Genomic DNA, 18,244 nt, shown 5'->3' with positions numbered 1-18,244 from the left:
CGATGCTGACCAACTGCCCAACTGCCTGGTCAAAAGGATGAGCTGTGTGGTCATTAAGTTCAGGCCAGGTGAGAGGAAGTAGCCAGCTAGCAGTGCCAGCTGAGAGATAGTGGTGGTGGTGCCATGTGACAGTGTAGTGAATGCCAGGTGCAGGACAACAAGCAGGGCGATGGCCTCACATGAATGGATCAGTCACAGAGATCTGTCTATCTCATTGTGTCGCAGCTTGACTGACAGGTAGCCTCTCTGGACTACTATAAGCAGGTTAACAGTTTTTGCTGTATGACAGGGACTGTGAGTTCGCTATATGATCATAAGGTGAGTGGGGTGCTGTTCAATTTTTTGTTTGCCTATTTTTATTTAGAGGGTTCGGGTTAATGTGTTTGACAGGCTCAATGATGCCAAAATGATATTCCTGCTGATGACACAGACAGGCTGACAGGCATTTTGCATTTTAACAAGGTGTGTCTTTGAGTGTGTATGTACTTACCTCTAATGCATTTACCTCAGTTTGCCTGACTTTATGTATATATTTAATGTAATGTATTTTCCCCCCAGCTGATGTGAAGACAGACGACAGAGCCAAGATGAGTGTGGCGGCCAAGATGTCTCTGTTTAAAGTAAGCACGTCCATCTATCTCAGCCTTGGCTGTGAAACAGGAACTCCTCCCAGGACCCCGCTCCTGTTCCCTTGTACCTGACCACAAAAGGTCATCACCATGGAGACCAGGGGGGCTACACAGGGCTTATGTCTCACCACTGCACATCAACAGAAACAACAGAGCCCATGTTGAGAGAGAGAGAGAGAGAGAGAGAGAGAGAGAGAGAGAGAGAGAGAGAGAGAGAGAGAGAGAGAGAGAGAGAGAGAGAGAGAGAGAGAGAGAGAGAGAGAGAGAGAGAGAGAGAGAGAGAGAGAGAGAGAGCGAGAGAGAGAGATGTCTCCTGGTGACTGCTCACCTTACAGTCATGGAGCAACACATGATGAGCCAACAGGCTGAGCTGAGCATGCAGAACTGAACACGCCGAACGAATGTTGAGGAATATGAATGGCCAAACAGGTGCTGCTCTCTGATCCAGACAGGGCCTTGTATAATAGTACTGTACTATATATTGGTACATGGTGCCTAAATTACATCTGCAGAAAGAGTGTAATATAGGAAGCCAGACCACAGAGTGCATGCAGATGGACCCTGCTGTTCTTAGTTTACTCCCATTGGTCAATGTTTTATTGTTTATGTAGCCTTTGGCAGTCTGTCTTGTTAATCAATCTAATTTTGCTATAGTCCCAGGCTATAGTTCAAACATTTCTCAGGAGGACTGCTAATGGGTTTCCTTCTCTGTGTTTACTTTGAAATGGGATCCTAGTGATCCACCTTTACTGAAATTCAAAACATTAGCAACCAACCAGCCCCCCCCCCCCCCAGGGGAGCCAGGTGGTTATAAAGGGACTATAAAGCCATGAACAGCCATTAACAGGTGGTTATAATTAGCCTATAGCTAGCTCCTGTCAGGCTGGCTGGTGGAGGAGGGAGGCTGGGCCAGGAGGGAGGGGATTGAGGGGAGGGCCAGAGAGGTAATGGTACGCTACTGAGGGAGCTCTGGTTACACTGTGACCTGCAGACCTGGCATTCTATCCCTCTCCTCTACCTCCTTACGTAGGCTACCCACAGCAACTTACAGATCCCTGGTTTATTCACCAGCTAACTGACCCACTTCCGCTGCCTATAGTAATGCACCTCCATTCACATGCCAGGAAAGAGAGAGAGTTTCAATGAAAGATATGAAAAAGGAGAGGACATTTCTGTAGTTTCTCCTGTTATTTTTTCAGTAGAGTGAGACAGTCATTTCAACCATTATTTTACATTTACATTTAAGTCATTTAGCAGACGTTCTTATCCAGAGCGACTTACAAATTGGTGCATTCAACTTAGGATAGCCAGTGGGACAACCACATCTTGATCACAGTAAGTACACTTCTTCAAACAAGCAGCTGTGAGCAAAGTCAGTGCAATCAGGGACAACTACATCTCGATCACAATAAGGACATTGTATGCTCTGTTTGATCTAAATGTCTATTATACACCGGTGGCAAAGGTATTATTGTGCTACATGTAATGGTCAGATATTATGTATCAGATATCAAAATAAATGTTATGAATGACTATTTCTCTCTCTCTTTCTTTCTCTCTTCTCCCTCTTTCTCTCTGTTGCAGGAGCTAGAGAAGACAGCAGCCCCTGAGGCCTCCTCCTTTCTGAAGCCTCGCTCTGGCAGCGTCACGTCTGAACGCAGAGTACGACGCGGCAACGAGCACCGCTCACTCACTCAGCCAATCACCTGTGAGGAGATGGTGGTGGCCACCAGGTGAGCAGGGTCAAGAGTCACACCTCGATGGTCAATGGACAAGGAGATATTGTATCTGTGGGCAGTGACGTGTTGGCAGACAGTATGCAAAAAACATTGGCCTCTCACACATTCAAATTCCTTGCCCAGTGGGTTGTGGAATCCACATGGAAAGCAGGTCATGAGATCATAACTGATTATAGTTGTGAAACGGTTTATGGTATACGGTTTCTGTAGGTTCGTCGCTCTAGCACATTCGGATATCGATTTAAAGCCAACGTTATCAAAGTAATCTAAAATAATTCATAGATTTTAAATAAAAAACACTTTATGTTTGTCATAGAGGGACAATATGAGATGAAAGGCCATTTCATAACGAGTTCAGGAAGTCATGCTAGAGCCCTGTGCGATGTTCAGAAGGGTGGGGGGCAGAAGTTTTAATCAAGAGAGACCTTTTTCTAATACTAAACATAAAAATATGTATTTCACCGTTATAATGAAGGCGAAATCTTATAGTTAGTCGTTTTATAACTTGATTGTACTATATTTAGAATGCATATAAGTTATTTCAAGCCTTATACAGTTTTGTTGAATAGAAAATACATCATATAAAATATTTCACATTTTCATATTTGTACTGTGTACTTGAGCTTGTGTCCTGAAAAATGACTACTCCTCAGCAAATTATAACTATTTTTACCAGAAAGGTGAGATTGTAATCTTTCTTGCGGTATAAGCATTACTAAGTATTGTTTATGGCCCTCTCATGATAAATAATTACTTTTGGGTATGTCTATTTAGGCAGAAATCTACATTTTGCCATTACATTTAACAGGTTTAATATTGCACAGTTTTCTATTGAAAACCTAGAGCTGGTAGGGTTTGTTCACTCATAATGCCGTCCCATCTGGCTAGCTACATGTGTCCTTTACTGAGTTGGACAGAGAGATTCATGCCTCTAATTGGAACAGGGAGCAGTCAGAGAGGAGGCTAAAACACTAATTTACTGCCACGCATTAAAAATATCTCACATTGTGTTCCACAGTTCCCGTCAATACACATTTTAATTAACAGGGCTGTTTCTCTGTTTTAACTATTCATCCATGACTTCCATTCACCACTCTTCTTCTCCTATCTATCTACCCCATGTCCCTGCAGCACCCCCCAGCCAGCGGAGTCAGGCGAGGCCAAGGCTGTGCAGGCCGAGGCGGAGGCGGTGGAGGACGATGAGAACAGTAAGCTGACTATGAGTGAGAAGCTGGCTCTGTTCAACAAGCTGTCCCTGCCAGGGAGCCAGGGGGACGCCCCTCCTGATGCCCCCCCGGAGAGACGCAGGCAGAAGGGGGCACGCTACCGCACACAGCCAATCACTGTGGAGGAGGTCAGCCTGGTGAGTGTGTGTGGGACCAAGACATCCTCAGAGGAATGGAAGAGAGAATATTAGAGATGACATTGGCAATTGTGTGTGTGTATCTTTCTTTAACTGAGAAATGTAGATTGTGACACAGGTGATTCAGTGTGTGTATGAGTGCGAGTGTGTGTGTGTGTGTGTGTGTGTGTATACTGGATGTTGACGTGAGCATGAGTATGTGAGTAAGTACACAAAATTAAATGTCACGCTCTGTGCCTCTAACTGTTGTGAGCACTGGATTGATCAATAGTTTTAATTGATCAGTATCAAGCCAATATTGACCATACCACTGTCCAGAGGGTAACACTATACTAGCGCCCAATTCACACTAAAATTAGACAGGTCCAAAATGATGACTCAGAAATATGTAGTAACCTCTTCTTTTTATAGTTTTCATACTAATTTACACTATTGTGATGAGTAGAATCTATCATCTCCATGTCTCTGACAACATTCTCCTCTCTATGTCCTCCCTCAGCTCCAGAAAGGCCCCATCCAGCTGCCCCCGCTGCGCCTGTCCCCCACCCTCTCCGACCGGCAGCAGGAGCTGTCCGTCAACCTGAGGCCCTTCGAGGTGCATCAGGCCCAGACTCGACCCGAGGCCGACGTGGAGCCAAACACAGGACCTGACCCGTCCCAGCAGGGCTTGCAGCAGCGCTGGGACTCTGAGCCAGGAGAGATCAGAGGCATCCTGATGAAGAGCCCCTCTGCAGGACCAGAATGGGACCCAGACAGAGACACTGTATGGGAGGACAGACAGCAGGACCAGAACGGAGGAGGGGAGAGAGGGAACGGGGTGGAGGAGAGGAGGGCAGTGAGACATGATAATGTACCCGTGCCTCGTAGAGAGAGACCAGCCTCCTCTGCCCCCTGGAGACAGAGGAACAGGAACAGGAGGGAGACGGTGGCCATGTGTGCCCCAGCCAGGCCATCCTCAGAGCAGGGTCACCCCCAGGAGGAGAGGCCTTCCCTGGCTGAACAGAGAGGGCAGATGGACCCCCCTGTGAACACCTCTGGGAGAGACAGGTACACAACTAACACAAGAGCCAACACACAGGCCTTTTAAATTATGTGTTTGTGTGTGAACGTTGAGGGAACGTTGTGACCCTGTGTGTGTGTGTGCGCGAGCGAGCATACGCACGAGATAGAAATGTGCATGACTATTTCTTAGACCTCCCCTCTGTCTCTGTGCAGGCTGTCAGATGCTTCCAGGGAGGAGGAAGAGGAGGAGAGGGGTAGCTTAATGAGGAGAGACACCCCTCCCAGACAACACGTCCAGGTGACCTTGGCGGACCAGAGGAAGGTAAGACCAGCGGCCATCTTACTGGACCTCTCCTTAGTTGAAACACACACATACACACCTTAGTCATAGCAGTCAGCTACTGGGAATGGTGGGCAGTGGATAGATGCTGACATCACTGATTTGCACTGGAAATCTCAGACTGACTGGGCTCATTTGTTTTGGAGCAAATTGATTGGCTGTTTATAGTTGATTTGGGTCTGCACTTGTGTTTAGCATCTTGAATATGTAGGCTCAGAATCACAATGAGGCAAATCCAGTTTTAGCCTGGAAAGCAGAGCAGCGGACACCTGTGGACACATCCTTCTCAGTCAGATAGAGCCACAACAGGAGGCTCCCAGCCAATCCCTACTCCCCAGGGTCTGTGATACTATGGCTTGGCCCCACTGTAACACTCCACACCAGCCCAGCCCAGAGAAAAGGCCCTGGCTTCCCCTTGTAATCTCTGGGTGGCTGCCTGGAACCAGTGGGTTTAGTTTAACCTGTCAGCCAGGGAAAGAGGGGAGGATGAGGGTCACCAGGGGGACAAATCACAGGGGAGATTGGCCTGGATTTGGGAGGCATTTCAAAAGAGGGGATGCTGTCCGCACACTGCCCAAAAATTATATCGAAATAGTATATCTATTTTGAAAAAGGTGAAAAGTACAAAGGTGGATAGTACGTGGCCAGGTAGGAGGAGTTAGTTAGCTGTCCTTTTTGTTCTTGAAGGTAGAACATATATGTTGTTTGAGTTTTGCCATTCCACTGAAAACAAAGGAGCATCCTAACATCATACCACCTCTACACCAGCCCTATATCTTACTATGGTACTGTATGTGTTTAATATCATACCACCTCTACACCAGCCCTATATCTTACTGTGGTATGTGTTTAATATCATACCACCTCTACACCAGCCCTATATCTTACTGTGGTATGTGTTTAATATCATACCACCTCTACACCAGCCCTATACCTTACTATGGTATGTGTTTAATATCATACCACCTCTACACCAGCCCTATACCTTACTGTGGTATGTGTTTAATATTATACCACCTCTACACCAGCCCTATATCTTACTATGGTATGCGTTTAATATCATACCACCTCTACACCAGCCCTATACCTTACTGTGGTATGTGTTTAATATCATACCACCTCTACACCAGCCCTATATCTTACTATGGTATGTGTTTAATATCATACCACCTCTACACCAGCCCTATATCTTACTATGGTATGCGTTTAATATCATACCACCTCTACACCAGCCCTATATCTTACTATGGTATGCGTTTAATATCATACCACCTCTACACCAGCCCTATACCTTACTGTGGTATGTGTTTAATATTATACCACCTCTACACCAGCCCTATATCTTACTATGGTATGCGTTTAATATCATACCACCTCTACACCAGCCCTATATCTTACTATGGTATGTGTTTAATATCATACCACCTCTACACCAGCCCTATATCTTACTGTGGTATGTGTTTAATATCATACCACTTCTACACCAGCCCTATATCTTACTATGGTATGCCTTTAATATCATACCACCTCTACACCAGCCCTATATCTTACTGTGGTATGTGTTTAATATCATACCACCTCTACACCAGCCCTATACCTTACTGTGGTATGTGTTTAATATCATACCACCTCTACACCAGCCCTATACCTTACTGTGGTATGTGTTTAATATCATACCACCTCTACACCAGCCCTATATCTTACTATGGTATGTGTTTAATATCATACCACCTCTACACCAGCCCTATACCTTACTGTGGTATGTGTTTAATATCATACCACCTCTACACCAGCCCTATATCTTACTGTGGTATGTGTTTAATATCATACCACCTCTACACCAGCCCTATATCTTACTGTGGTATGTGTTTAATATCATACCACCTCTACACCAGCCCTATACCTTACTGTGGTATGTGTTTAATATCATACCACCTCTACACCAGCCCTATAACTTACTGTGGTATGTGTTCAATCTCTGAGAGCTACCTTGCATTACTTAGATATGGGTGCAGCTCCTAATGGTGCTAATGCCCAGTAATGGGCTGAATGGCTCAGAATGACATGGTATGTTAACAGATAGACTGAGAGGCTTCCATGAAAACCCTCTTGACCCCATTAGGCACCCTTAGCTGGACAGTGTTGACAGTTCTCCGTGCTGTGTGTGTGTGAAGGAGAGACCTCCATAGCCTTGTAGATGGATCTCATTACCCTTCACCCTCTCTTTCTCCTGTTTGCCGTCTCATTTTATGCTACGCTCGCTCCTCTCACCCTCTTTTTCTCTTGGCTTTGCTGACCACACCCCCTCTATGCTCCCATGCTGCCCCCTGTAGGAAGACAGTGAGATCTCCCATGATGCACCAGCCGTCAACCCTCAGTGCTGGGTAAGCGGAGTGCTGACTCTGTGGCACCCTATTCCCTACATAGTTCACCATATTGCCTACAAACCTCTGTGTTTGGTTATTTCAACCTAACGTTTGACCCTGGTTTGTTGACTATGCTGCAAGTCCAAGTCATATCATATCTATTCTATTCTGTTTTACTCAATCCTGGGCTTTTTCCTTTATCTCCCTCCTCTCCTCTCCTCCTCCTCTCCTCTCCTCCTCCTCTCCTCTCCTCCTCCCAGGACCCTGTCTTTTCCTCTGTCTATTCTAACAGTACACCTCAATATGTCATGTGTTACAATCAGGTGAGTGTGTGTGCAAGCACACGTTCAGGTGTGAGTGAAGTGTGTCCATTGCATGCCATTGCCCTCAATATTCCATTTCGATGTACTTGTTTGAGTGCTGTGATTTGAGTTCTGTTGATACTGCAGTGAAACGTGTTAGCGTAGTTCCCCTTCATGTATCCTATTTTCTCTCCCTCCTCAGACCATTTCTTCCTATGAGGCCCAGGAGGTCTCCTCTCCCACCCAGACCCGCTCTCAGCCCCAATGGAGACAGAAGGTGACACACACAGACACACACACACAAACCCACAATCACAGAATCACACACATACTGGTAAGTGTTACTGTCTGGTCACTGATCCCTGTCTCTGACCATGCAGCAGGCTAGACCAGTAGAAGTGGAGGAGCTGCCACAGGCGTCGGTGGCTGATCGCATGAAAACTCTACAGGAGAGTGAGGAGCAGTGGAAGACCAGAGGGAGAGGGGTCGCCAACGACTCGGCCCAGTACACTGTGGCTGGACGCATGGCGAAAAGAGGTGAGGTTTCTCTCTCTAAATGAATCTGTTTCCCTCTTTCTCTTCATCTTTCTCCTTTTCTTTCCCTCTCTCTCTCTCTCTCTCTCTCTCTCTCTCTCTCTCTCTCTCTCTCTCTCTCTCTCTCTCTCTCTCTCTCTCTCTCTCTCTCTCTCTCTCTCTCTCTCTCTCTCTCTCTCTCTCTCTCTCTCTCTCTCTCTCTCCCCCTTCTCTCTCCCTCTCTTTCCCTCACTCAGACCTGTGTGTGATTGTCCCATTGCAGGTTTGGTGTTCCCTGTGTCAGACATAGACGAGACCCCTCCATCTCACACTAAGAGACCCTCCACAGGAGCCACAGCCACAGCATGCCCATACGAAGGTAAAACTACCACATCTACAAAAGAGAAAATATGTGTGTGTCTGGTTTGTGATTGTAGATCCTCTTCCCTGACCTCTGGTTCTCCTCTAAACAGAGATCTCCAGTCACCCTGGGATGGAGGTGGAAGAGGACACAAAGCTGGACAAACTGGATTCCTTTGTGGACAGGCTGAATGGTACGTCTTATTATCGATTCTAGGATGATTTGTCCAAACCTCAGATTAAGAGAGGAAGTCTATCCACTGGTGTCTATTGTCTAACTTCCTGTGTTTTGCTCAGTGATGCTTTGAGTATCCCAATGAAGTGGAATACCTGTAACTTCTCTCATGTTTTCCCCCTCTCCTCCCCCAGCCGCTCCCAAGGACACGCCCCTGGAGGTGACCTCAAGGGGGGTGAAGGAGGTCATGACCCCCGATGACCAGGAGACGTGTGGTGGTTTCTACAGGGAGGTGTCACCCCCCTCACCCTCTGCCCGCCCTGCTGGGGCTGGAGCTGCCACTGGAACTGACCCAGAGCAGGACCTGAGTGCCCTCTGCCAGACAAATACCCCCATGTGAGTCTGTGTGTGTGTGTGTTGGGGGGAGGTGTGTATGGTTGTGTGTATGTGTTTACGTGTATTCTTGTATCTATCTAATTGATTGAGTGTGTTCATTGTGTGTGTTTGTCTCTTAATGCCTCTTTGTGGTGTGTGTGTGTGTGTGTGTGTGTGTGTGTGTGTGTGTGTGTGTGTGTGTGTGTGCAGGCTGACATCAGAGGTAGCACAGCATAGGCGGTCGGTGCGTCCATCCCGCAGGACTCAGGGCTCCCGGAACCCTCTGCGTGCTCTGGCGGCCCGCGATGACATCAGACAGGACTACATGGGAGAGAGAGTCACCATGGGTACCGTTAACACTAACAGGATACAAGTGGAGATGAGTGAGTCATGTTAACATATACCAGAGAGATATATCTCTCTCTCTTGCTCCCTCACTCTCTCTCTCAGTGCATGCTGGGAGTTTTTTGGAGTTTGAATGTTTGGTGTGGAGGGCTCTGTCCTAACTTATTTCTTGATTCTTGCCTTGGTCTTTTCTTTCCATTGTTCTTTTCTATGGTGGAGGGTTCATGCACTGTTTGTTTTAGTGGTACCCACTGTTTTTCTTTTTCAAAGTTAGGGGGGAAGAGGACAGAAGTTTAGTTTCCTGGGATTTTGAACGGTGTGGTGTGAGCGATGGCTTCACAGCCTAGCGCAGAGGAGACGCTGTCGTTACGGCATGGAGTCAGGTGTGTTCATGAGAATGGAATTAAGGTGGAGGAGGTTCTGCTCGCGGTTGGCGAGGTCAACATACAGGGGGCCATGAGACGCAGGCAGCAGAGGCTGGGCCTAGTCATGCGACAGATGGTGGGGTAGATGAGGCTGGGTCCAGTCATGCTATAGATGGTGGTGTAGATGAGGTTGGGTCTAGTCATGTTATGGATGGTGGTGTAGATGAGACTGGGTCTAGTCATGTCATGGATGGTGGTGTAGATGAGGCTGGGCTTAGTCAGGTTATGCTAGTGGATGAGGAGAGTATAGTGGGATAGGGTAAGTGACTGGGGGGGGTGGAGAAGGGTGGAGGAGGGTGTCAAGCGGAAGAGGAAAAAGGGGGAGAAGAAAGGAGGTGGGAGGGCAGAGGCTGGTGTGGTGAAAGGCACCAAGGAACCTTTGCCTGATGCTGGGGGGGAGGTCCCGACTAGAGTGGAAGGGCAGGTGGTCAGGTTGGGAGATGGAGATGAGGAGGAGAAAGATGAGTCTGAGGAAGAAGACGATGAGGAGGATTTCTTTTCAGACTCCTCCTCAATGGGTCCAGAGCTGACATCCAGTCAGTCAGAGGGGTCAAAGTACACGGTGAGGAAACTGTCAAGGTTCCTGAATGAGACTAAGGGGAAAAAAGTTAATCTTGAGGCTTTTTTTTGCGATCCGGGAAAGTTTGTAAGATCAGTACAACATGCTATGAAAAATGAGGGGCATGGTGTCCTCTCACCCAGGAAATGGTTGAGGAAGTGGGTCACAACCGTACTTAAAGGTCTACCTTCAGACACTGTTTAGATTAACGTTTTCTTTCTGGCACTGGGGATTTTTTAGCTTTGCTATTGGTCTCTTTCTTTGCTGGCTTTTCTCCCACTTCTTATGGAGACTCTTTGGGTAGGCTCGCTTAATATTAATGGCGCCAGAGATGCGGGAAAGAGGAGTGTGTTGGGTGAATATGTAAAACAAAAAAAAGTACAGGTGTTGTTTCTGCAGGAGACGCATAGCGATGTGTTGAATGAAGTTGATTGGGGGCTCTGGTGGAAAGGGGCAAGTGTGCTGAGCCATGGGAGAAATGTTAGTGCAGGGGTGGCAGTCCTTTTTGTACCGGATCTGTCTGTAAAAATGTGCTACTCAAAAGAGGTGTGTAGGGGTAGACTGCTTGTAGTAAAAGCAGAAATTAACAACAGGGGTTTTGTCTTTATAAATGTGTATGCGCCTAACACAGGGAGAGAGAGGGGGCTTCTATTTGGGTGTCTTAGACAGGAACTCTCACAGGTATCGCCTGAGGAGATGCTGGTGGTCGACTGGAAGTTTAATGTAAAGCTCTTACAAGATGCCACTTTTTGCTCAGGTTTCCAGACTTTTTGGAAAAGGTGGGGGCAGCGAAGAGAGGAGTATGAGTCTCTGAGTCAATGATGGGATGTGGGAAAAGTCCAAATTCTGCTTTTCTGTCAACAGTATACAGCTCTCTCATCCTCAGAAGCTAGGAGAGTATTGGGGGAACTCGAGCTTAGTATTAATGAGATGGAGGTAGAGCTGGTGGGGCAAGGCAATGTAGGCCTCCAGGCTAATTTAGCTGAACTACGTAGGGACCTGGGCAGTTTTTTCCAGGTTAAAGCAAAGGGAGCACTTGTAAGAGCTAGGTTCTCCATGCTCAAGGAGATGGATGCTCCCAGCTCCTTCTACTTTGGTTTGGAAAGACAGAGCGGTGAAGCCAAGGGTATGCATTGTCTACGGCTTTTGGATGGGCGAGTGACCTCTGTGGTGGGGGCGATGCGGGAGCAGACTGTGGAGTTTTATACTGAGTTATATAGGGCAGAACTGTGTGATCCTATGTGTGCTCAGGTTTTGTTTGCAGAACTCCCTAAGCTCTCTCTGGCACTGAGGGATGAAATGAACATTCCCCTGTTGTCCCATGAACTGGCAGAGGCCGTAACCCAGATGTCCCCCAGCCGTGCACTGGGGGTTGATGGACTCCCAGTGGAGTTTAATAAAACATTCTGGGGAATAATTGGACTGGACTTCTTTTGCGTGTTGCTTGAGTGCGTCGGGGTAGGAGAGTTGCCGATGAGCTGCCGTCGGGCGGCTTAGACTCTCATGCCCAAAAAAGTGAACTTAAGAACTGGAGTCCTGTGGCATTGTTTTGTGCGGACTACAAGATATTTGCCAAGGTCCTCGCTAACAGACTGAAGTACCATCTGGACTCTATAGTACACAAGGACCAGACATATTGCGTACCAGGACGCTCAATCACGGACAACTTGTTCATAATCAGGGACATATTGGACTTGTCGAGAGGTTCTAATGTGAACTTTAGATCAAGAGAAGGCTTTTGATAGAGTGGACCATGAGTATCTGTTTAATGTGATGTTTGGGTTTGGGGAAAGGTTTTTGGCCTATGTGAAGATGTTGTATGCTGGGGCATCATGTATGGTCAAGGTGGGAGGGGGGCTCAGTAGGCCAGTCTGGGTGAGGCGGGGCATTAGACAAGGATGCCCTCTATCAGGGCAGTTATATACACTAGCCCTTGAGCCTTTTTTGGGCCTGCTACGCAGGAGACTGCAGGGAGTGTGCTGGACAGGCATAGCAGTGTCAGCGTATGCAGATGACATTTCTGTGATGGTCAGGATATGCAGGCACTAGAGACTAGTCTGAAGGTGTATGAGGGAGCTTCGTCAGCTAAGGTAAACTGGGGCAAGAGCAAAGCTCTGTTATGTGGGGCATGGGGGGATAGGGCCCCTCTGCTTCCACGGGGTTTGCAGTGGGTTTGTGAAGGGCTTAACATTTTGGGGGTGTACCTGGGCTCGGAGCGGTGGGTCAGGAAGAACTGGGAGGGGCTGTCACAGGCAGTGGTGTCAAGACTGGCCAGGTGGAGGTGGCTCCTGTCCCAAGTGTCATATAGAGGGAGGGTGCTGATAATCAACAACCTGGTGGCATCGTCCCTGTGGCATAAACTGGCTGTCCTCAATCCCCACGTCTGCTCGCAGACCTGCAACGCAAGCTGGTGGATTTTTTCTGGTCGGGTCATCACTGGCTGAGGGCGGCAGTGTTGTATATGTCCGTAAATGAAGGAGGACAGGGCCTGGTGGAACTGGAGAGCAGGGTGGCTGCATTCCGACTAAAGGCGGCGCAGAGACTGCTGTACCATACTGATGTCGGCTGGAGGGAGCCAGCATGCACGCTGCTGAGGAGAGCTGGCGGATTAGGGTTGGACCGGCAGCTATTCCTCATGAGGCTGGAGGGGCTGAGTACAGCAGGTCTCTCTGATTTTTACTCTGCGGTGCTGAGGGCCTGGCAGCTACTAAGGCCCACACGAGACGGCGGTGTGGAGCCTAGGCTGTGGGTGTGGGAGGAGCCTATCTTCCACAACCCAGCCATCCTTTTGAGATCGGTTCAGTTGGCCACCCTGAAGAGGCGACTGATGGCAGCGGGATTACTAAGGCTGGGAGAGGAGGGGTGGAAAACCCCAGAAGTCCTAGCACAACAAACAGGACTAACATCTCTTAGGCTGCTGGAGAGATTCCTGGGGGAAGTCCAGGAGGCACTGTCTGAGCCGGTAAAGGGGGTGTTTGAGCGGCCAAATGGGGAGTGGCTGCCAATATTTCCGCCACTGCACGTGACGGCAGAGACTGGGGACTGGCAAGGGGGTTTGGAGGACTTGTTTGATTTTAACACTCCGAGCCTGGGGGATTTTGAAGGGGTGGGAGGTAAAGTGCTATACAACCTCTGTATTAAGGTAAGGAACATTAGGAGCCTAACAGGAGTGAAGGCACATCAGTGGCAGGGAGTATGTGGGGTGGAGAGTATGGTGGGTTTTAGATGGAGGGGGCTCTACAAACTCCCAGTAGCAAAGAGGTCAGGGGACCTCCAGTGGAAAGGACAGGGGTGTCCTTTTTGTGTCATGAGTGAAACTGTGATTCATGTGTTTTCTATGTGCGCCAGGTTAATGCCTTTAATGTCTCTGTTGGAATGTCTGTGTGAGAGGTTGGGGGTGGAGTTTACTGTTGGGATGTTTATAATGGGGTACAGGTATTCAAATAAGGAAAAGGCCAAATGTGTGATGTTGAATTTTCTGTTTGCTCAGGCAAAGTTGGCTATTTGGCTAACAAGGAGGAACAGGGTCAAAGGTGGGGGGATAACAGACCCTTTACTATTATTTAATGGGATTGTCTCTGCGTGCCTTGGGTAGAATTTGACTTCTATAAAATGATAAAAAGTGTGGAGATGTTTCAAGAGATATGGTGTGTTTGGGGGGGGGGGGCTGTCTGTATAGCTGGGGAAGATGGTCTGGATATACGGTTGTAGAAGTGGTGAGGTTTGGGTTATTGTGATGTGTGGTGTTGTTTTTGTATCGTGGGGTAGAGGGAAAGGTGAGTATGCTTTATAGGGGATATTGTAAAAAAAATTTAGGGGGGGGGAATGAAATGAGAATGTACCATTAAAGAAAGACCAAAGTTTAAAAAAAAATCTCTATCTCTCTTTCTCTTTTTTTTTCAATCTGCTTATATACCGTTTATATACTGTGACTTTCTCATCTCTGATCTCTCTGTCCCATGTCTGTCCTCAGTGGCCAAGAATTCCAACATGGCTGATTCAGCTCTAGTAGGTCTGGCTGGTACAGACGACTTCAGGAACGTCAACCTGCGTGATGTCACTTCCACAGACTCAGTGACAAACAACAACAACCTGCCCATCAGCAACCTCCTGCTCATTCACATCAAAGGTAAGTACAGATCGTGCAAGTGTGTGTGCGTGCATATGATTGCGTTTATGAGTGTGCGTGTGCATGTGTGTGTGTGAATACAAACTCTCCATTCAACATGTGTGTGTGTGTCTCCTACGGTGCCAGGTTGGCATTATGTGCAAGTACGTCTGGTGGAGCCCACAGCCAGGTCTCTGAACAGTGGAGACTGCTACCTGCTGGTGACACCCTCTCACTGCATCTTCTGGAGCGGAGAGTTCGCCAACGCCACAGAGAAAGCCAAGGTCCGACTGGGACACTACACACAATTTGTATCACATACTGACTCTATTCCTTGGCCACTAACTAGATCCCTGGCCTGTATTGTTCATGGTTGATTCCTGTTGGGCATCTTATTCATCTGTAATTCAAACCATGTATGACTTTTGAATAATGCCATTGAAGTACATTTTACACGCTACATTTAAACACAATGTGAAGCCACTGATAAATGTCAGTTATTACTGGTGATGATGTTTGCCTGCCTTCTGCTGTCTCTGTCCAGGCGTCAGAGCTGGCATCGTTGATCCAGACCCAGGGAGACCTGGGCTGCCGGGCCTGTGAGGTCATCCACCTAGAGGAGGGGGTCAATACTGACAACAGCCTGGCCTCTGACTTCTGGAACCTTCTGGGAGGAAAGACACAATACAGAGGTCAGACTACAACTAGTCACCAACCACTCTGTCTCTCACTTAGTAGACAAAACCATAAGAACTGTACAAACTATGTACTAATCCTATTAAAACAACCAGAACGCCCTTTTAGGTAAGTAAGTCAGTAAGTAAGTAAACTAAGTCAGTCAGTCAGTAAACTAAGTCAGTCAGTCAGTCATTTTTTAAAATTACTTACTTTACTGACTGACTTAGTTTACTGACTGACTGACTGACTAAGTTTACTGACTGACTGACTGACTTAGTTTACTGACTGACTGACTGACTTAGTTCATTACTTACTTTACTGACTGACTGACTTAGTTTACTGACTGACTGACTGACTTAGTTTACTGACTGACTGACTGACTTAGTTCATTACTTACTTTACTGACTGACTGACTTAGTTTACTGACTGACTGACTGACTTAGTTTACTGACTGACTGACTGACTTAGTTTACTGACTGACTGACCTACTTCATTACTTACTTTACTGACTGACTGACTTAGTTTACTGACTGACTGACTGAGTAAGTCAGTCAGTAAACTAAGTCAGTCAGTCAGTAAACCAAGTAGGTAAGTATGCAAGCAACCAGTAAGTAACCATTTGCATCTGTCTTTGTGTACTGTATGTGGGATTGTATATGTGTGTGTTTACTGTAGGAGTGGGAGCCCCAGAGGAGGATGAGCTGTATGAGAGTGGGGTGGTGGAGTCTAACTGTTTGTACAGGCTGGTGGAGAACAGACTGGTGCCCCATGAGCAGGCCTGGGCAGCCATCCCCACTGTCTCCCTACTGGGATCCACTGAGGTCAGTCCCTCCCTGGATCCCCATATGTGTCTCTGTTGCTTCTCAGCCATTGCTGCCTTGGTGCTACATATCAATGGGTTTTAACTCAATATAAAGATTATAAACTGGTATGCTATCTATCAACTTTTGTGTGATTCCTGTCAGTTTTCAACACTACAGATAGTAGCTGATCTCTGAATGGTTGTCTCTCTCTGCCTCTCTCTCTGTCTCTGTCTGTTCCCCTGTCTCTCTACCAGGCCCTGGTGTTTGACTTTGGCAGCGAGGTGTACCTGTGGCATGGGAAGGATGTTGCCCCTGGCGACAGGAGTGTGGCTGTACAGCTGGCCCAGCAGGTGTGGGGTGGTCCCTACGACTACAGCAACTGTAGGGTCAACCCACTGGACCCCACACACTGCAACCCCAACATACAGCCGTACGTAAACACCACACAGGCGCTTACATAATAAAATACGTAATTTAAATACATGCTGTTGTATTCGTTGATACATTATGTATGTGATTTGTGTACAGGCAAGGTGAAAGACGGCCCAACTGGGCCCTGTTTGGCTGTGTCTCTGAGCACAATGAGACAGCCCTCTTCAGGGAGAAGTTTCTGGACTGGGCTGTAGATAAGGAGGATACCGCTGCAATGGTTGTGGAGGAGGCACAGGTTAGTTAGAGACAAATCTAATCAAATCCATTTTTATTTGTCACATGCGCTGAATACAACAGCTGTAGACCTTACAGTGAAATGCTTACTTACAAGCCCTTAACCACATGAAGTTTCAAGAAAAATAACAGTTAAGAAAATATTTACTAAATAATTTAAAAAGTAACAATAAAATAATAATAATGAGGCTATAAATAATAATAATGAGGTACCATTACCTAGTCAATGTGTGAAACACATGACTCAAAGCCAAATAGGACCCATCCTGTACAGATTCAGAGTGACTATGAGAAAGATGTCTGGTCTTCTTAGACTGTATTTCTCCTCTCCCTTCCTACCTTTCTCTCTCTACTGTGTCTCTCTGTGCAGACTGCCATGCCAGTGTTGCCCCAGCAGAGTCCCCTGCCCCAGCAGCATTTAGAGTGTGTGTCTCTGTGTGCGTGTGATGCCAAGGCGCTGGTGGCAGGGCAGGGGGTGGCGGTGCCAGGGGACGGGGTGGTCCCTACAGTCCTGGAGGGGGTGGACGTTCAGAGGGGACATGGGGTCGTACCCCTGGAGGATGGGCGGCAGGTAGAGCTGAGCACTGTTGCCGTGGATACCTGGCACATTCAGGAGTTTGAGGATAGCGAGGCCCAGCTGGAGAGCCCAGGGCAGCTGCATGAAGGAGACACATACCTGGTCCGCTGGACCTATACTCTCAGCCCAGTGGATGAAAGCGGGGAGCCTGGGAGGGAGTGCTCTGCCGTCTTCATCTGGCAGGGCCAGCACTCCAGTATCAATGGGCGAGGCATGCCTGCACTCAGGAGTCATGAGGGAACACAGGTGGGTGGTTCTTCCATCTACACTCTTAAACCACCCATAGCCTCAGTTAAATCCATAGAATCACATATAGAACATGCAAATTATAGGATGTCTATGGTTAAACCTGCCTAGCATTTCAGAGGCCTGAGTTTAAACCAGTGTTATTGTTGGGAAGGATGCCTTTGGTTGTTGTGTACAGTAGGCTCTCTGACTGATGTTTCTACCTGTGTTGTTGTTGTCCTGTTGAAGGTGATGGTGCCTCAGGGGCAGGAGCCTCCATGTTTCCTTCAGCTCTTCCAGGGAGGTCTGGTCATCCACAAAGGTTGCCGAGCGGACACCACCAACAATACAGGTGGGATATTACCTTGGCTTTACCTCCTCTAATTTAGGTGTGTGTGTGTCTGGTTATGTGTCTATGTGTTGTGTATATATGTGTTCCTAACTGCACTCTCTCTGTGTCCTGTAGGGGTCTGGCGTCTGTTCTGTGTGCGTGGGGAGCTGCCTGAGGAGGCCAGTCTGTTGGAGGTGGACTGCAGCTGTGGCGGCCTGCGCTCCCGAGGCTCTCTCATACTGCTCAACAGTCAACAGGGGGCGCTCTACCTGTGGCACGGCCGTAAGGTCCACGCCAGCTCCCGGGAGGCGGGCAAGAGGGCTGTGGAGCGACTCACTCAGATGTAAGTCTCCCTTCATGGAT

The 18,244-nt window shown here is 47.7% G+C and overlaps 1 protein-coding gene across 10 annotated transcripts in view; it reads left to right on the top strand.

The window, feature by feature from the left end:
• Positions 1-18,244, top strand: part of LOC121569629 (supervillin) — a 36,187-nt gene that overhangs the window by 13,986 nt on the left and 3,957 nt on the right. For 8 of the 10 annotated variants that reach the window (XM_041880750.1, XM_041880749.1, XM_041880748.1 and 5 more), the window contains 22 exons: positions 559-620; positions 2,214-2,362; positions 3,500-3,731; positions 4,231-4,778; positions 4,947-5,055; positions 7,407-7,457; positions 7,700-7,762; positions 7,944-8,018; positions 8,122-8,278; positions 8,538-8,633; positions 8,728-8,808; positions 8,984-9,185; positions 9,375-9,547; positions 14,467-14,622; positions 14,749-14,885; positions 15,146-15,293; positions 15,955-16,100; positions 16,337-16,512; positions 16,611-16,749; positions 17,119-17,571; positions 17,800-17,902; positions 18,017-18,224. In XM_041880750.1, the coding sequence (XP_041736684.1) occupies positions 559-620; positions 2,214-2,362; positions 3,500-3,731; positions 4,231-4,778; positions 4,947-5,055; positions 7,407-7,457; positions 7,700-7,762; positions 7,944-8,018; positions 8,122-8,278; positions 8,538-8,633; positions 8,728-8,808; positions 8,984-9,185; positions 9,375-9,547; positions 14,467-14,622; positions 14,749-14,885; positions 15,146-15,293; positions 15,955-16,100; positions 16,337-16,512; positions 16,611-16,749; positions 17,119-17,571; positions 17,800-17,902; positions 18,017-18,224 (3,664 nt within the window). The remainder of the gene's footprint in view (positions 1-558; positions 621-2,213; positions 2,363-3,499; positions 3,732-4,230; positions 4,779-4,946; positions 5,056-7,406; positions 7,458-7,699; positions 7,763-7,943; positions 8,019-8,121; positions 8,279-8,537; positions 8,634-8,727; positions 8,809-8,983; positions 9,186-9,374; positions 9,548-14,466; positions 14,623-14,748; positions 14,886-15,145; positions 15,294-15,954; positions 16,101-16,336; positions 16,513-16,610; positions 16,750-17,118; positions 17,572-17,799; positions 17,903-18,016; positions 18,225-18,244) is intronic. The other 2 variants (XM_041880747.1, XM_045210881.1) reach the window with 2 other exon arrangements.

The sequence above is a fragment of the Coregonus clupeaformis genome, chromosome 35 (assembly GCF_020615455.1).
Source record: "Coregonus clupeaformis isolate EN_2021a chromosome 35, ASM2061545v1, whole genome shotgun sequence".
In the NCBI taxonomy this organism is placed as follows: Eukaryota; Metazoa; Chordata; class Actinopteri; order Salmoniformes; family Salmonidae; genus Coregonus; species Coregonus clupeaformis.
The sequence above is the reverse complement of the archived record's forward strand: the minus strand, read 5'-3'. Positions and strand labels throughout refer to the sequence as shown.